Source organism: Monomorium pharaonis, chromosome 11 (genome assembly GCF_013373865.1).
Source record: "Monomorium pharaonis isolate MP-MQ-018 chromosome 11, ASM1337386v2, whole genome shotgun sequence".
Taxonomy (NCBI): domain Eukaryota; kingdom Metazoa; phylum Arthropoda; class Insecta; order Hymenoptera; family Formicidae; genus Monomorium; species Monomorium pharaonis.
In genome coordinates, this window is record NC_050477.1 from 14,083,589 (window position 1) to 14,098,335 (window position 14,747).

The 14,747-nt window shown below is 40.1% G+C and overlaps 1 protein-coding gene across 3 annotated transcripts in view; it reads left to right on the forward strand.

Moving 5' to 3' along the window:
- LOC105841107 (discoidin domain-containing receptor 2) overlaps positions 1–14,747 on the forward strand; it is a 156,487-nt gene that overhangs the window by 122,234 nt on the left and 19,506 nt on the right. For 2 of the 3 annotated variants that reach the window (XM_036293729.1, XM_036293732.1), the window contains exons 8-11: positions 5,448–5,787; positions 7,318–7,978; positions 12,135–12,257; positions 14,513–14,622. In XM_036293729.1, coding sequence (XP_036149622.1) covers positions 5,448–5,787; positions 7,318–7,978; positions 12,135–12,257; positions 14,513–14,622 — 1,234 coding nt within the window. The remainder of the gene's footprint in view (positions 1–5,447; positions 5,788–7,317; positions 7,979–12,134; positions 12,258–14,512; positions 14,623–14,747) is intronic. The other variant, XM_036293730.1, reaches the window with a different exon arrangement.

Sequence of the window (14,747 nt, forward strand, 5' to 3'; positions counted from 1 at the left end):
TTATCGAAGGAACTCCCTCATCTGGCTGACTTAAAGCGCTCTCTTCCGCGGGTAGTCGATTATTAATTGACAAAGGCGGGAGCGACGCGAAAAATGTACTTAAACTTGGCTCGTTAATATTATCCTTATGGACTACGCCGCTCTGCGTAAAGGGCCGCAGCGCTTCTGGCGAAGTTAATTTATCCTTATCGGACGGGGATTATTACCGCGTAATTATTCGGTGTTCTTGTACGGCTTTGTGAACCGAAGTATCGTGGCAACCGATAACGACTAGCCGAGCGCCCAACCGTGTTTGTGTGGTTATTTTTAAACAGACGTTGAATTATTGCAACCATCCGGCTTATCGATCGCACTGTTTATTGGAAAACAACATCAGAATTGTTTTGAATCCTTTAACCCGCAATATCTAGTTTCATCCATATCTGCTTTCATTTCATTTTGTTGTTTTGTAGTATATTGGTAATCCGTATACTTAATGTTTTACGAATATATATTCTTTGTATATAAAGAAAATACATAAAACGCTGTAATAACGACGTGGAATTAATAATAAACATCCAAGTAACATGACGTGTAATGATATTAGAGCCAAAATTGTTGAATTTTTTATTTATGATATAAAGCAGATTTAATTATTCAATTAAATGAAATATGAAATATACTTTTTCTACTTTTTCTTATAAAATTTAAAATAATCTACCTTAAAAATCCTACATCTTTAAGTTTTTAAAGAATACAATTAAATTTTAATATTACAAAATCAATTTATATCATTAAATATTTAAAGTAATTAAATTTTAATATTACAAAAAAAGAGAATATAGACTGAACATTTGAAAATACAACTCATATAGAATGTGCCGCCTATATACTCGATCATAGCTGAATCTTCATGCTGATGTATACTTTTGCGATTTGCTATATCTTTCAAAGTTTACTAAACTGTGCGCCGAATAGAATTTTCGGTCCTTAAAACGCAGCTATAATAAGATGAATCAGATTGGCAATATATAAAATTAAAATAATAAGTTTCCATGTAGGTGTCCGGAAATATACGTCACTGGGAAATTTACCTTAATATCACGAGTCTAACGATAAATTTCGAAAATACTGACCTACTGACAATCGCATATCACTACCGCGCATTATTTAGCGTATAAATCACCGCGTGTGCCCACGATGGCGGTTCAAAAACAATGCTCTGACCATCGCGGTTATCCGATGGCCAGAGGAATAAAATATAAAGCGAGCTAGACACGAACGAACGAAAAGCGGCCACCGATTGCCAGTGACATCTGATGTGATCAGAACACTGGCGGTAATCTCATCGGACAATCGGGCTTATCCTACGACGAGATCGCCGCCACGATTAAGGTCCCCGGAGCGCGAGGTCACGAGCGGAGTCAAGCTTGGCGGGCTGCACCTACCATTTCGAACGGTAAATCAGCGCGGGATTTAAAAAGCAGCGGTAGCGGAGGCTCACCGGGCGCGAGATCAAGGCGTGCATTAGTTGCATTTGACGTTGAAACGCCAGCTGCATCCGCGTCGCCTGGCGTCGCATCGCCGCCGCGCAACATTTGCACGTGTACCGCGTTGTCGTCGACGTCCACATCTCGCCGCCGTCATCATCGTCGTCGACGAGTCCACACCAGACTAATGTAAGCTGCGAAGTAAAAGAGACGCGAACACGTGCGATACCGACAACGACAAAGTCGGTCTCGGATGCGCTTTCTCTTCCCTTCCCTTGTTTGATTTTCTACTCTCGTGGCTACTATTTCTTTTTCTTGCTAAAAAAAAAAGCGGAAGAAAGAAAATAAACTACCTATTGCATATTCCCTGACGAGGATTTATGTGCAAAGATTCGCATCTGTCGCAATTATGGTAGTTATAACGTTCAATTACAAATTAGATACCACCATCCATTATATGTATAAATACAGTCAAAATTACATCTCTCGTTCTCTCTCTCTCTCTCTCTCTCTCTCTCTCTCTCTCTCTCTCTCTCTCTTTCTCTTTAATATTTTGATGACAAAAGAATCGTGGAACAACACGATGCAATAATTAAACGGACATCGTATAGGTTTCATACACAATGCGTTTCGAAAAATATTTATTGAAGATAAAACAGCACGTTTATCGAATAGTTCTATATTTCATCCCCTCCTCCCCTTTTTTAAGAAACCGAATACATCCGATCCGCCAACATAGGTAAAATGAGTTCGTCGTCATTTTACACGCAAATTTCATTGTCCATCAATCAACCGCGTGCGGTCAAACTTTGCGAGATTGCACGGTGGTATCTGGACACCGGCGCAGCCTTTTTCAATTCAAATTCACCTACCGGTGCAAAGAATGTTTAATATCAGATTTCATGCGGGATCGCATCGAGGCACGGGGCCCTCCTTTCGTCAGGGGTCGTTCTCCACCGTCGTGAATGATGCCCGGCCAGCCATATCAAACGCGACGACGGCTTTGTTTCCGTCCGGCGTAAATCCCGCCGGGAATTTCGCGACGGAATACCGCACGCGCAAAGATTCCGAGGCTGCGAGCCCTTGCAGGAGCGAAGCTCCTCCGGCGTGGTTTCTCCTCTTTCGGACCTCCTATCATCCAGCTCTCCGGCTCTGGTCTCCCTTCGCGCTTCTGCGCACGTTACGCTTGCCTCGGTCGTCTCGACCGAAAACGATCACGCCGACGACTCACAAAGCGCGCGTCAGGATTGCATCCGAAGAAATTTATATTCCTACGCTCTGGGTATTCCAGAGGACGACTCTCGCGGAAAATCCGGGTGCTGCTTCCTCCGCGCGCGCGAGAGAGAGAGAGAGAGAGAAAGAGAGAAAGAAGCGACCCCTTCTTCCCCTCGCGAAAATAAGTATGCGTACGCTGCATGCGTCGCGTTTTTCTTAAATTAGAATCTTGCCGCGAAGCAGACGTTCCAACGTTCCTGCACAAAGTCTTTGCAGGTTGTCAAAAGTATGTTTAATATAATGAAAATAATATCTAAACGATATCAAAAATAAATTTTTAATTTCTAGAGAATTGAAAGTCAGTTTCTTTAAATACAGTGGTATTAATCTTGAATTATAATGATTATCTTAAAATATTTTAATGCAAATCATTTTATTTATTTTAATTTATATATAGCAAAATTAATTTTTTAATTGGTGTGCAACTCATTGTGAGTGCACAGATAACGGAATTTATTATATAAATGTTAAAAAAATTGCTAAAAAAACTTAATTTTTCAAGATGAGAAAGCTATATAGCAACACTTTCCATTAAATTTTTATCAAATCGAAATCGATCGCAAGTTATATTAACCGTCAGAAACATGTATATTGATAGTTATGAGCTTATTAGTCGATTAAGCAAACATCGCCGGCAACAGAATTTAATTTCTCGCGTTCAGCATGGTACCGTCGACTGTCTAAAATTATTTGCTGAATGAATTGTTAGTTGTTGCCAATTAAAAAGATACCAATTACCGTTGTTTATAGAATATTAAATTATTTGAAATAACATGCACAGGCGGAAGAGTTACTAAAACTACCAACGTTCGCGATATGCTTGAATGTTTATTTGATTTACTAATATGCAAAACATCCGCGTAAAAATACACACCGATTCGCGATTATGATGACGCGTTTAATTAATCAATTTAATTAACGCTCTTTGTAACACACGCAATTTGCAAAGAACACGTTGTGCAAAAACTTTACGAAATAGGAGGTTTAGAAGGATAATCCGACCCAATCTTGCAGAAATTGCATCAAAACGAAGTTATTTTACTGCACGTAAAACGGCGAAATAGAGTTTTCGCAGCGCGCTCCCGCGTAAAAAAATTGGAGCAAGAACTTGCTGGAGAATTCCACATGCGAATGTTACACAAAAAGGCTGTGACGGCAAACTAGGAAGCTACGCCATGAATCCGTGCACGTTGCTCCCGTGTGCGTAATTCTTTTTCGTTTCTTCCTGTGTATGTTATTTCTTGTTCTGTCGACCGGGCGAGTGAAATGCAACGACAGAAACGAGTGACACCGTATTCGTCGAAATGGAAGCACGTCGACCGTGACGAAAATGGGATTTTAAAAATCGTCGGCGTATCGAGAAGTAATAATTCAGAATAGCAATAATTTCAGACAGAGGCGTTGGGTTATATGTTTCGGTAAAAACAAGCTAGAGAAAGGGGATTACGTACTTTTGCGTTTGACGTTCAAAATGTTACTCTCACAAAAAAAAAAAACGAAAAATCGAAATAAACAAAACACAAATAGAATGAAAAATGTACACGTATGAGCGTGTCAATGGCATTTTTTTCGTACGAAAAATAATTCTTATCTAACACACACCCCTCTCCATATCCCCCTTCTTCCCATAATTATGGCAAGATGAAACGTAATCCTTTCGCTACCATGACGAGAAAACGCGAAAGCGTATCGTATCGTTTTTCGTTAAAGCGCATTATTAAACACCATGAGAGTGACGCGTATAATTACGCTCTGAAAGAACAAACAGCGGGGGTTTAATTACGCAATTTTTGCGCACAAAACAGCCCATCGACAAAAGCGTAATATAATATGTTTACACGTTGAAAGCCCCGCCGGTCTCTTTCATGCGATATCGCGATGATAATAAATGGGGAACGTTATCTCTCGCGTTTACGAGAGAAGTAAACCAAACGACCCTCCACGTAACGAACCTGTATCCTCGCAGCATCCTTAGTAAAGTCGTATGTCAAAGCGCATATAGGTTAATTATACGCTCTACATATGCTCCATACGTACACTACTTCACGCACCTATATCTATCTCGCGCGCATATGTTTTGTAATCCTTAGTCCTCAAAGGCGGATCTTTACGCGAGCGATCTTATGCACGATTAGCTTAATCTCCGTGTCGCATATTAGACGCACCCTTCTGTGAGGCACGCTCCTTAATGCTCGTGTTATGTACACGAAGTTCGAGTCAACAATACCTCTCTATCCGCCACTCGCGTTAAACGGCTTAAAAAAAAAAGACAAACTTTTCTAATAATATCTCTCAAGGGCTGCGGGATGCGTTTGAATAACAATGACAAACATGATACACATAAAGCAACGTTATAATAACGAACGTAATAATAATAACAAAGATATAGCGCCGAACATGGCAATAATGATAGTTATTAATTGCAGTTGGACTGCCATAATAATCACAAATGATAACACAAAGCATTACGATATATCAAATTTCATAGCACAGTATGCTGCACTAGATACCTATTGTACATTATTTAACATAACATGTTTAGAAAATTATGTGCTCTCTGTCTCTACAAAATTAAGAATTTAAAATATATGTAAATATATATATATATATATAAAAGATTCGCGAGTTTGAACAATAAAATAACGAAAATACAAATATTTCAAAGATCCTAAAGGAAACGTTTTTTTTCTCTCGTTAATTTAGATATAGCACACGGCAACTTCACGCCCGAGGAAGCCCCGACTACCGAATCACCTATCCAGAGTGACGTCTTCGTGGAGAAGAACGGCGCCGCCGAGGGCGAGCTTCCGGTTTCGACAGCGAAGCATGACGACCCCACGTACATGGCGATCGTGATCGGCGTGCTGACCGCCGTAATACTTTCACTCGCCGTGGCGATATTTCTGATTGTTTCGCGACACAGGCAACGCAAGTGCTTCGCCAGCCCTATGACCGGTAAAGCCCCTTCGCATTTAGGATCCACCTGCGCCACCGTCGAGAAAGGCGCGGCTCTGATGGCGTACACCTTGGAGGACGACGAAAGGTATACAATCGATTACTTGATGAAAAGTACAAAGAAAATTAACGTAAAAAGGATACGAAACTGCTAAAAATAACACACGATCTCGAACAATAGAAGAAAAATCCGCGATATATATATAGAGTATGGTTTTTTCGATGCATTGCACGTATATATTAATTAATTGATCGGATTGTCTTACGATTAAAATACGCGAATTGTTGAATGATAAAATCGTATGATTTTAAAATATAATAATCTTCGAGCAACATCGAGCCACGCGATATTTTAATTAAAATATGAAACGATATATCTTAAATAGTTTCATAATAAAAATGAAATTTAAATCAGCTATCGGCAGTAAAATCGGCAACTTGAATATATATTTACTCTTTTCAATGTTCTCGTTACTTACACGATCATAGACGTCTAGACAGCCGGATAAGCGAACACTCGCTTTTACATCAACAAGCATGTTTAACGATAATACACGACGACCACCGTACGGCAGGCCGTAGTCTCCTCATTTCTTCCAAGTTTGTGTCCACCCAGAACACACGCTCAGATGACGGAAGCGGCCTTCCAATAAACTTTCCATCCACCATGCTCGTTAGCGAACGTCCAATAACGTCCAATAACGGACATCCTCCGGCAATATATCGAGTTTGTGCGGCACGAATGTCTCCAAAGGAGATCCTCCGGCCGCCTCGTAACTCCGAAGCATCCCACACCAGGTTTCGGCATCGATCCCCCCCTTTCTAACCCCCTTCCGAGCTCCCTGTCCGCTTTGTGCAATCCGATATTGCAGTTGCGAGCTTCGTACCGAAAGAGAGAACGTGTAACGTGCAACTTCAAGTAGGCGTGCGAATGTTACGCTGGGCCTTTGATGGACCGCGTGTTCCGCACACATAATACTAAAATTCCCGAGCGGAAAATATACTGCTCTTGAAAACCGAAGATCCGTACGATCCGCAAAATCAGAGAGTTATTCCGATACATTTTGTGTACATTCTCTCTAAAAGCAATGCAAATCATATGTAATATCCAATTGCATTGATATTACGATTTAGATGAAACTATTTGTACACTGAAGAAAATGGTATTTAAATTTAGATATTTTGTTAGATATATATTTATTTCAATGAAATAAATCTTTATTCAAATGCGACAAAATGAAATTCGATTCCTAGCAAATGAACCAATTGATGAGATATATTTTGCAGAAGTGTATATTTCGTCATCGCAATCAAATTGTTTTCATAACCGTAACATTTGCTCGCTAATATTTCGACTTTTTTTCCTCAGTGTACACTATGCCTGATCCAAGTGAAAGACTGATAAAAGATGATGCATTTGAGTAAATAAATGATACATAATGTAATATAACAACTCAAAAGGGAATATGTTTTACATCACGAAAAAGAATATACAGCTTATTTCAATGTGATTATCGGATAGCATAGAATAATACAGCTATAAGAGAATGTCGGCCATGATCTGATAAATGATGAAAACAGAACAATCTCATCTATTAATCGATCGCTTCTCTTCCAGATACGCAGGCGGTTCCTTGCCGACTTTGCCGCGCGACCTCGGAAATCGTCTCCTAGACATCGTGAAATTGGACGACTACCAGGAACCGTATCAGGCGCTAAAATACGCGCCGTACTACAGCTACAGCACCGTCGTTATGGAGATGAAAGACATGATGCTGAACAACAAGGGCACCAACATCAATCACTCAGGTATGCGACGCTCGAACGCATCTACACCCTACATCTGTACGACGTCTACACCTATATTCATTCGCGACTACCCGCACACGTACACGCTCATACACACACACACACACACACACACACATACACGTATATGTACGCACTTCGCGTACACACATACACATTCAAACGCCATGGCTCCTGTGCCAACGGCCGTGCACCTACATACGTCCCGGCAACAAAGCATTCGCCCTGACCGCAATCAATACGCCATCCCCTTCTGCGCTCGCTCCTCCTTTGCTATATCATCCGCAGCGGTGTACGCGAACGGTGCAGTTGACACGTCGTACGATTATGCGGTACCGGAACTCGGCACGGTGCCCCTGCTCAATCAGGATGCTGGCGCCGGCCGCGGGACGACCGTCTCCAGCGTCACTGGCGATCAGGACGGCTTCTTCACCAAGAGTTCGCGGGGCACGAAGACCGAGGACAAGAAGGTGATAGATTCGTATTTCTTAACTTCTTACGAGTTTAATTTTATACTCGTTTACGTTAATTAATTATATATCCGTTAAGTACAATGAACCTACATTTCAGTATAAACCAGAATGCAACAGAAATAATTTTAATGAATAAGATGGAATCTTCCATTAATTCTAGTGCTATCAATATTATAAACTTATAGAAATTTAATGATCCCACTCATTCTATTAAATATCAATTTTTTATATAAGTAGAGTTATTTATCTTTATAATTTTAAAAGACGTTATACAGAGAAATTATTTTCTATAGCAGATTTTACGCTGCTGTAGCAAAATCTATTAGTTATTAAGTGAACAAAGAAATTAATTAAGAATACTAATTACTACTTGCCAGATATACGTGTAAGTGTGCTAAAACTACAAATTATTCTGCCGTAAAAATAAATTAAAAATGGTTGACCAATCAATCAGATTGAATTACGAACTTAAGCTATTTGCTAAAAATATATTATTTTGCTTTAACAATAAATTAATATAATTCTTAGACGCAAACATTTAATAAATTTTTTTCTATTTTAGTGAAAAAATAAACTCTGCTCTATTAACGAATAATTATTAAAAATAAACTAAATTTTTTCACTGCTACTAAAAATATGCAATAAGAAAGACAATTTTGCTACAATAGCAAAAATTTTTTTTCCCGTGTAAAAACTGAAAATATCTTTTAAATCTTATATGTGTGTACATAATATTAGTCTCTCGTTTAGCATTTGTATTATTTTATTTGTAATATTGTCCAATGCGCGGAGAAAATTTTATAGTAAAATTTACTGTGTACGATAGTAGCTATGGACCATAAGAAGAAATTTCAGAGAATTATATCATAAGTGTATAAATACTAGAGTAATTTGATGAAAAATGATAGTAAAAATGTTCATAATTTCTTCCTTGGTGCGCACTTACTATTTATCATAACAATTTTTACTATAAAATTTTCTCCGTGTGACGCAACATACACACACACACAAAAGATAAAAAAAATATTTTTAATTTAGTTGGTATATCATGTATAATCATGGGTATCGCAAGGCAACGACGAAAATTCAAATTAATCAAAAATCAAAGGGAAAGGCGGTGGAATTAAAGTTTAATAAATAAGGCCGACTTAATCTCTTAACGTGCCTTCTACAAATAAAAAGCCGAGAAAAATGTACATCGTTGTCGCGCCTTTAAACGTTACTTTCCACTGGTCGAAGATATATAAATTCGCAATTAATAATTTAAATCAATATGGTGGAACGAGAACGAAACATTTGGGGCGGATATGCCTCCCGCGGGTACAGTATAACGTAGCTCGTATCCAGAATGCCGAAGCGCTTCTGTACGAGGGCGGAAAAGAGCGTAGGAACCCCTCTGGACCCCGACATTGAACACGCGAGACGATCCCCTGGGTTCTCCATCGACATAGAAAGAATCATGGAATCGCGGTCATAGATCAATTTAAAAGCGCGCATTGTGTAATCGGCATTGACAGACATTTTTTCCGTATCAACAATACGGTGATACCGATCAGTTGGAGCTTGGCAATATACATATAGCTCTCTTTAAAATGGCCATTCGAATTTATGCGTTTTTTATATACGGAAATAATATATTGTTTGCAAATATATCGCAATACAGAATCGAATATTTTACTTCTATCGTACAATTACATGTATATCAATAATCTGTAGATAAAAACTGTTCAACAATTGATATAAAATTTATATCAATGTTGTATTTGTTTTATGCTGCAGATCGTATAGGATCTCTTCAAAACTAACTGTAATTTATAAAAAAGTATTTTTTAATAAATAAGCTACTTAATATTCTTTTAATTTAAATTCTATAATTAATTTCTTAAATTAAATTAAATTTTTAAAAAATGTAAATAATAAATTTAGATAACTATTTACATTTTCAAAATTCAACATTTCAATTTTTACTGCGTGTGCGTTTTAGATAACCATCTGTAACTTTCTTTGAATTATTGTTATCTTTTTCACTTTTAGTATCCCGATCGACGCATAAAAATAATTATTTTGTGTTTTGTTAATTACACGAGTGTAACTTTCACGTGCTACATAACAGAAATAATTAACGCGGCAATCTCAATAATCGAACCTCGCGAATATATCCCATGGTGACAGGAACGACGCGACTTCGGAAAAGGATAATTGGAACGAATCACCGAGCGAGCGACGGGCGCCAAAACAGCCAGCATGTGACACCGCTCTGCTTAGACAATAAATCGCTATCACGGGCTCGTCCCACGTACGCCGGAAATAGAGCCGGAGACTGGCGGCATAGTCAACGTTGTCCGCGCAATCGATCGATTGATCACCGTCGTCGTTCGGCCTGTAAACGAACTCCTGTCGACAGGACACGTCGACACGGGGGGGGTCCTCTCTCTCGCAGATACTCCCGTCGCTGTAACCCTCATGGAATGTATCATCATTACGCGGTCCAGCGGCTTTCGGTTTAGTCCGCTCCGTTAATTGCGGAGAGAAAGCGCGTCGTGTAATCACGTTTCCAACCGTCCCGCCTCCAGCGACCGGGACCCGTCCAGCCGACATCGCAAAAATATCGCGGGATAGGGGTTGATTTCACGGCCAACCGTCCCGGTATCGAGTGCCGACGAGAGCACACGACCCGTATGTATGAAATTTTATGACACGATGGATCTCTCTCTCTCTCTCTCTCTCTCTCTTGTTTTAGGTGCTGCGCGTAACGTCTTAAAAAAGCAGCGGTAAAATGACACGAAGAAGATACAGAAATGAATTATTTTAGTCAGAATAAAATAATTGATTTATACTTTTTTAAAAATAACGCACGACTATCTGTCCATTTAACGCACATATTTTCACGGGGAAAAATTTTGACAGCCGAGTAAAATATATCCTCGCGTATATTTCTCCATGAAAATAGCGAGGTCTGAAAAACTGTGACAATCTTTATTGCAAATTTCGTCACGAGTCGCAAGAGGTCGCTCGTTAATCATGCGCCGTACGATTCAGACATCCCGAAATGTCTGTCTATCTTTTTGCGCTGTAATAATATTCCGCTTCGGATCGGGATGATTCCATCCACCCGCGTCTCCATGTCGAGAGAGGCATGAGGGGGAATACTTGATAAGCGTTTGCCGCCTTGTTCCGCGATCGATTCCCTCGAAGCCCATGAACGTGAACGGCTTCTTCACTGTCGAGTGCGTCCTTTCTCTGCGCGTGTCCCGCGGATAGACACATCTGCGCGCGTATCGCGCGCTTTGCGTACGGTTTCCGCGGCGTGAGTCGAGATTGATCCGGGACACAATGCTCGGGACGGGACGGGACGCTCCGGATCCGAAAGTGCCCGTGTCTACGTCGAGACGTCTGCGCGTGATTGACACCCGACAGCGCCACTCGAAACAGTCAAAACATTTCACCCCCGTGTCGCGCCGAGTCTGGCCTTGACGCTTCGTAGCAATGCCAATCATCCTGGCCTTCTCGGCCGGATTCACTGTTATCCGGTAAAACGGGGATTACCCCGTTCGACAATATTTCTTTTTATGTCACTCTCACTTACGCGGAAGTCGTTCGAGCTTCGGAAACGACTTCCGCGATCACTTACGTATCCCCGAATGAAAACACATGATCGTAATTTTCGTACGACAATTCGTAATTAATGTAAAAGATTTATAAATCTCGTGTCACTTCAATCCCTCGAGCGATCCACGAGATAGCTTGACGAAATTTCTCTATCGCACTGCTTTACGAAAATGCTACCGCGATGTTTTGTAATTCTTTATACGTATCTCACAACAAAATATCCCATGGTCCAAGAATGGAAAAGGTACTTCGATGAAAGTACCGCGAGGGACATATCTTATCTATTCTACGAGTCGGCTTTAACCAATCGACAATGGGATACTTCATGACCGGCGGAACACTTGTAAGTTCCGCGTGCACTTTCGTGCACTCGATAATCCGCGGACGAAACACGAGGCTATTCGAAGGGGGTAAGCCGTTTGTCGAATGACGGCCGTAGATCCTGCGATACCCACGATGCGCGCCCCGGCGCGACTAGCGTGATCATAGATCGTTGATTATCGTCGGATAGCCCGCACAATGCATTTGCGCTTTCGTGTTACAGTCGCCGACTCAACAGGAGGTACTCTCGGCCCTGAAGAGACGTCTGGAGCAGACCAGCGTACCGCTCTTCCCACGGCATCGCCTTCGCATGCTCTCCAAACTCGCCGAAGGCGCCTTCGGGACGGTAATGGCATTGCTATTGCATTACTCGCGAATAATAAGTATATATCTTCCAATTAGACACGGCCGTTGGATAAACCGACGAACCCTGACGCGCCCGTTACGCTAATCAATCGCATTCAATACGATCATATCTCAACTTCGATAAACTTGCGATAATATGGAACGAACGAATTTACTGAAGCATCTAAAAAGTTAATTTGAGTACAGATCTGAAAATAATTTTGTTAGATCAAAATAATTATGTATAAGATATGCTGTTTGCCGGAATATCAACTTTTTGCAACATTGCTCCATCACGCTTGAACGTTGTTCGTTTTCAATTATTCAATTATTTTGATGGTCCAACAATTTATTTTCATCTGCATCTGTACACAGAAAAAAAACAATGTTTTGGGGGATTTTCATATTTTATTTATTTATTTCATTCAAACAACATAATGTTATACGGAGTCTTTATTGACTGAAAAAAGTTTTGTTTCATTGAATCAAACAATATTATTAATGAATTCGTTTTCTCAAATAAACAGTTCTGTTTGATTATTCCATATATTTCTCCGTTTCTGATAAATTTTATTAAATCTAAAGAAAAATATTTCTGTGTAGTTAAATTTTTAACTATTTCAGTTTTTTTTCGACTTTGTGGCTTTGCAATTATTTTTTGTTCTTTTTTTATGTTTCTATGTCTATTAAGTATATTACTTGTACCTTTTAATTCGCTTAAAAAATTACCTAGGACACTACCGTTTTCGTTGCAAAAAACATGGAATTACGTGCAATGTAATTTAGAAATTTTTTACGCCGTTGTGACAATTAATTTACCAACATTACTCCCGGCCGCTACGTTGCACCGCGAGTAAAAAGCAAGTTCGTAGTATCCGCCGCGGTGAATTTACGCGATGTGTCGTAACTCTCTCCGGCACGGTGACGATCGCGAAATCAATCCGTTTGTTGGCCGCACGGTCGGCGCGCACCGGCAATTCAACGTGCGCGCGATGCGCAACAATACGTCGATTAATGAAGTGCCCGGGACGTGTTATTCTTCGCCGGCACAATGGCGCCTCGTCGGGGTCGTCGAGGATAATCAGTTTAGGATGCGTTAGAGCGGCTAATAATTCCCTTTTGTTTCCCGCCCCGGGTACCCGACGACGCGTCGTTAATGACGACGGGCGAGAAGGGGGCAGGGGGGGAGGGAGGGAGGAGAAGGAGGAGGAGGATCGCCGAAACGTTCGCTCATTCGTTTCGTGCACAGTTCGCCAGTTGCCGCGTCAGGCTTCCGTGGATGTGGATGCATCCGCATGCGGACGCGATCGCGCGGGACTTCCCACGAGTAACGCGAGATCGGGCACGTCGATCTCGAGTCCCTCGGTCGACCTGCGGGATCAATTGTCTTTGTGCGAGAAGATCGCCGGAAGATCCTACGAATCTCTTACGCGGAAGTCACAGCAGAGTACAATCGTGATCAATTATGCGATGCATACGATGATTGGTCATTATTTCTCTTCGATTTTAAACCTGTAGGTTACGATTACTAAGGTTCTCTCAAGAAAATTCTCTGAAAGTATCGTCTTACATTATCAGCTAATGAAAAAAATATATTCTTTCAATTTGTATTACTGTAAAGTAAGAGAAAGATGAATTGAGCTGCTGAAGATCTGACCTTTCTCTTGGAATTATATAAGCACGTTGTGTGAATTTGTTCTTGGCTTGTATTTATTTAAATTTTACTGTGTTGTGAAAGAATTTGCTCTCTCTTTTTTTTTCCTCCAAAAATAGTATAATAAGATTAAGAATAAGAATGTTAGTAAAAATAATTTTGTAAATTGGAAAAAATATTAAACGGGAAAATTAAATCAGAAAAAATATATATAGAATAGTGCCAGTTTCGAGCAAAAAAACATTTCTTCTTATATTTATCAACTTTCCTCGGTTGTACGTTATTGTTTTTATATTAAATAAAAGATTTCTTACACAGCCTGCTAGGCTGCATAATTGAAAAGCCAATAAAGTAAACAGTTATTGATTTTGCAAAAAATTATTGTTATTAAACGAATAAAACACAAGTAAAATTAACAAAACATAAGTAAAATTAATAAAACGTAAATAGAATTAATAAAAAGTTAATTTATGCAAAATCACGTACGAGATTCGTCAAAATCAGGACAGATTACGGAATTTTGTTTCTGCCAAATTTATCCCGAACATGAGTAGCTTCTATGCATATACATAACACAATTCAAACAAATTATGTATATAAAGGTATACGTGGCGGAAGCTGAAGGGATTCCGGAATACGGAACGACGACTACCCTCGGCAAACGGCTCGTCGCCGTCAAGTTTTTACTGCCGGAAGCCAGCGAGAAGGAAAAGTGAGTATACACGTCCATATGGAAACCGCAATTTGCATGTTCTGTTTCGTTATGGTGACGGTCGATTGAACGAGCATGCCTTCCTCCGCGTGTACCATATAAATCTTTTACATCTACATGAAAAT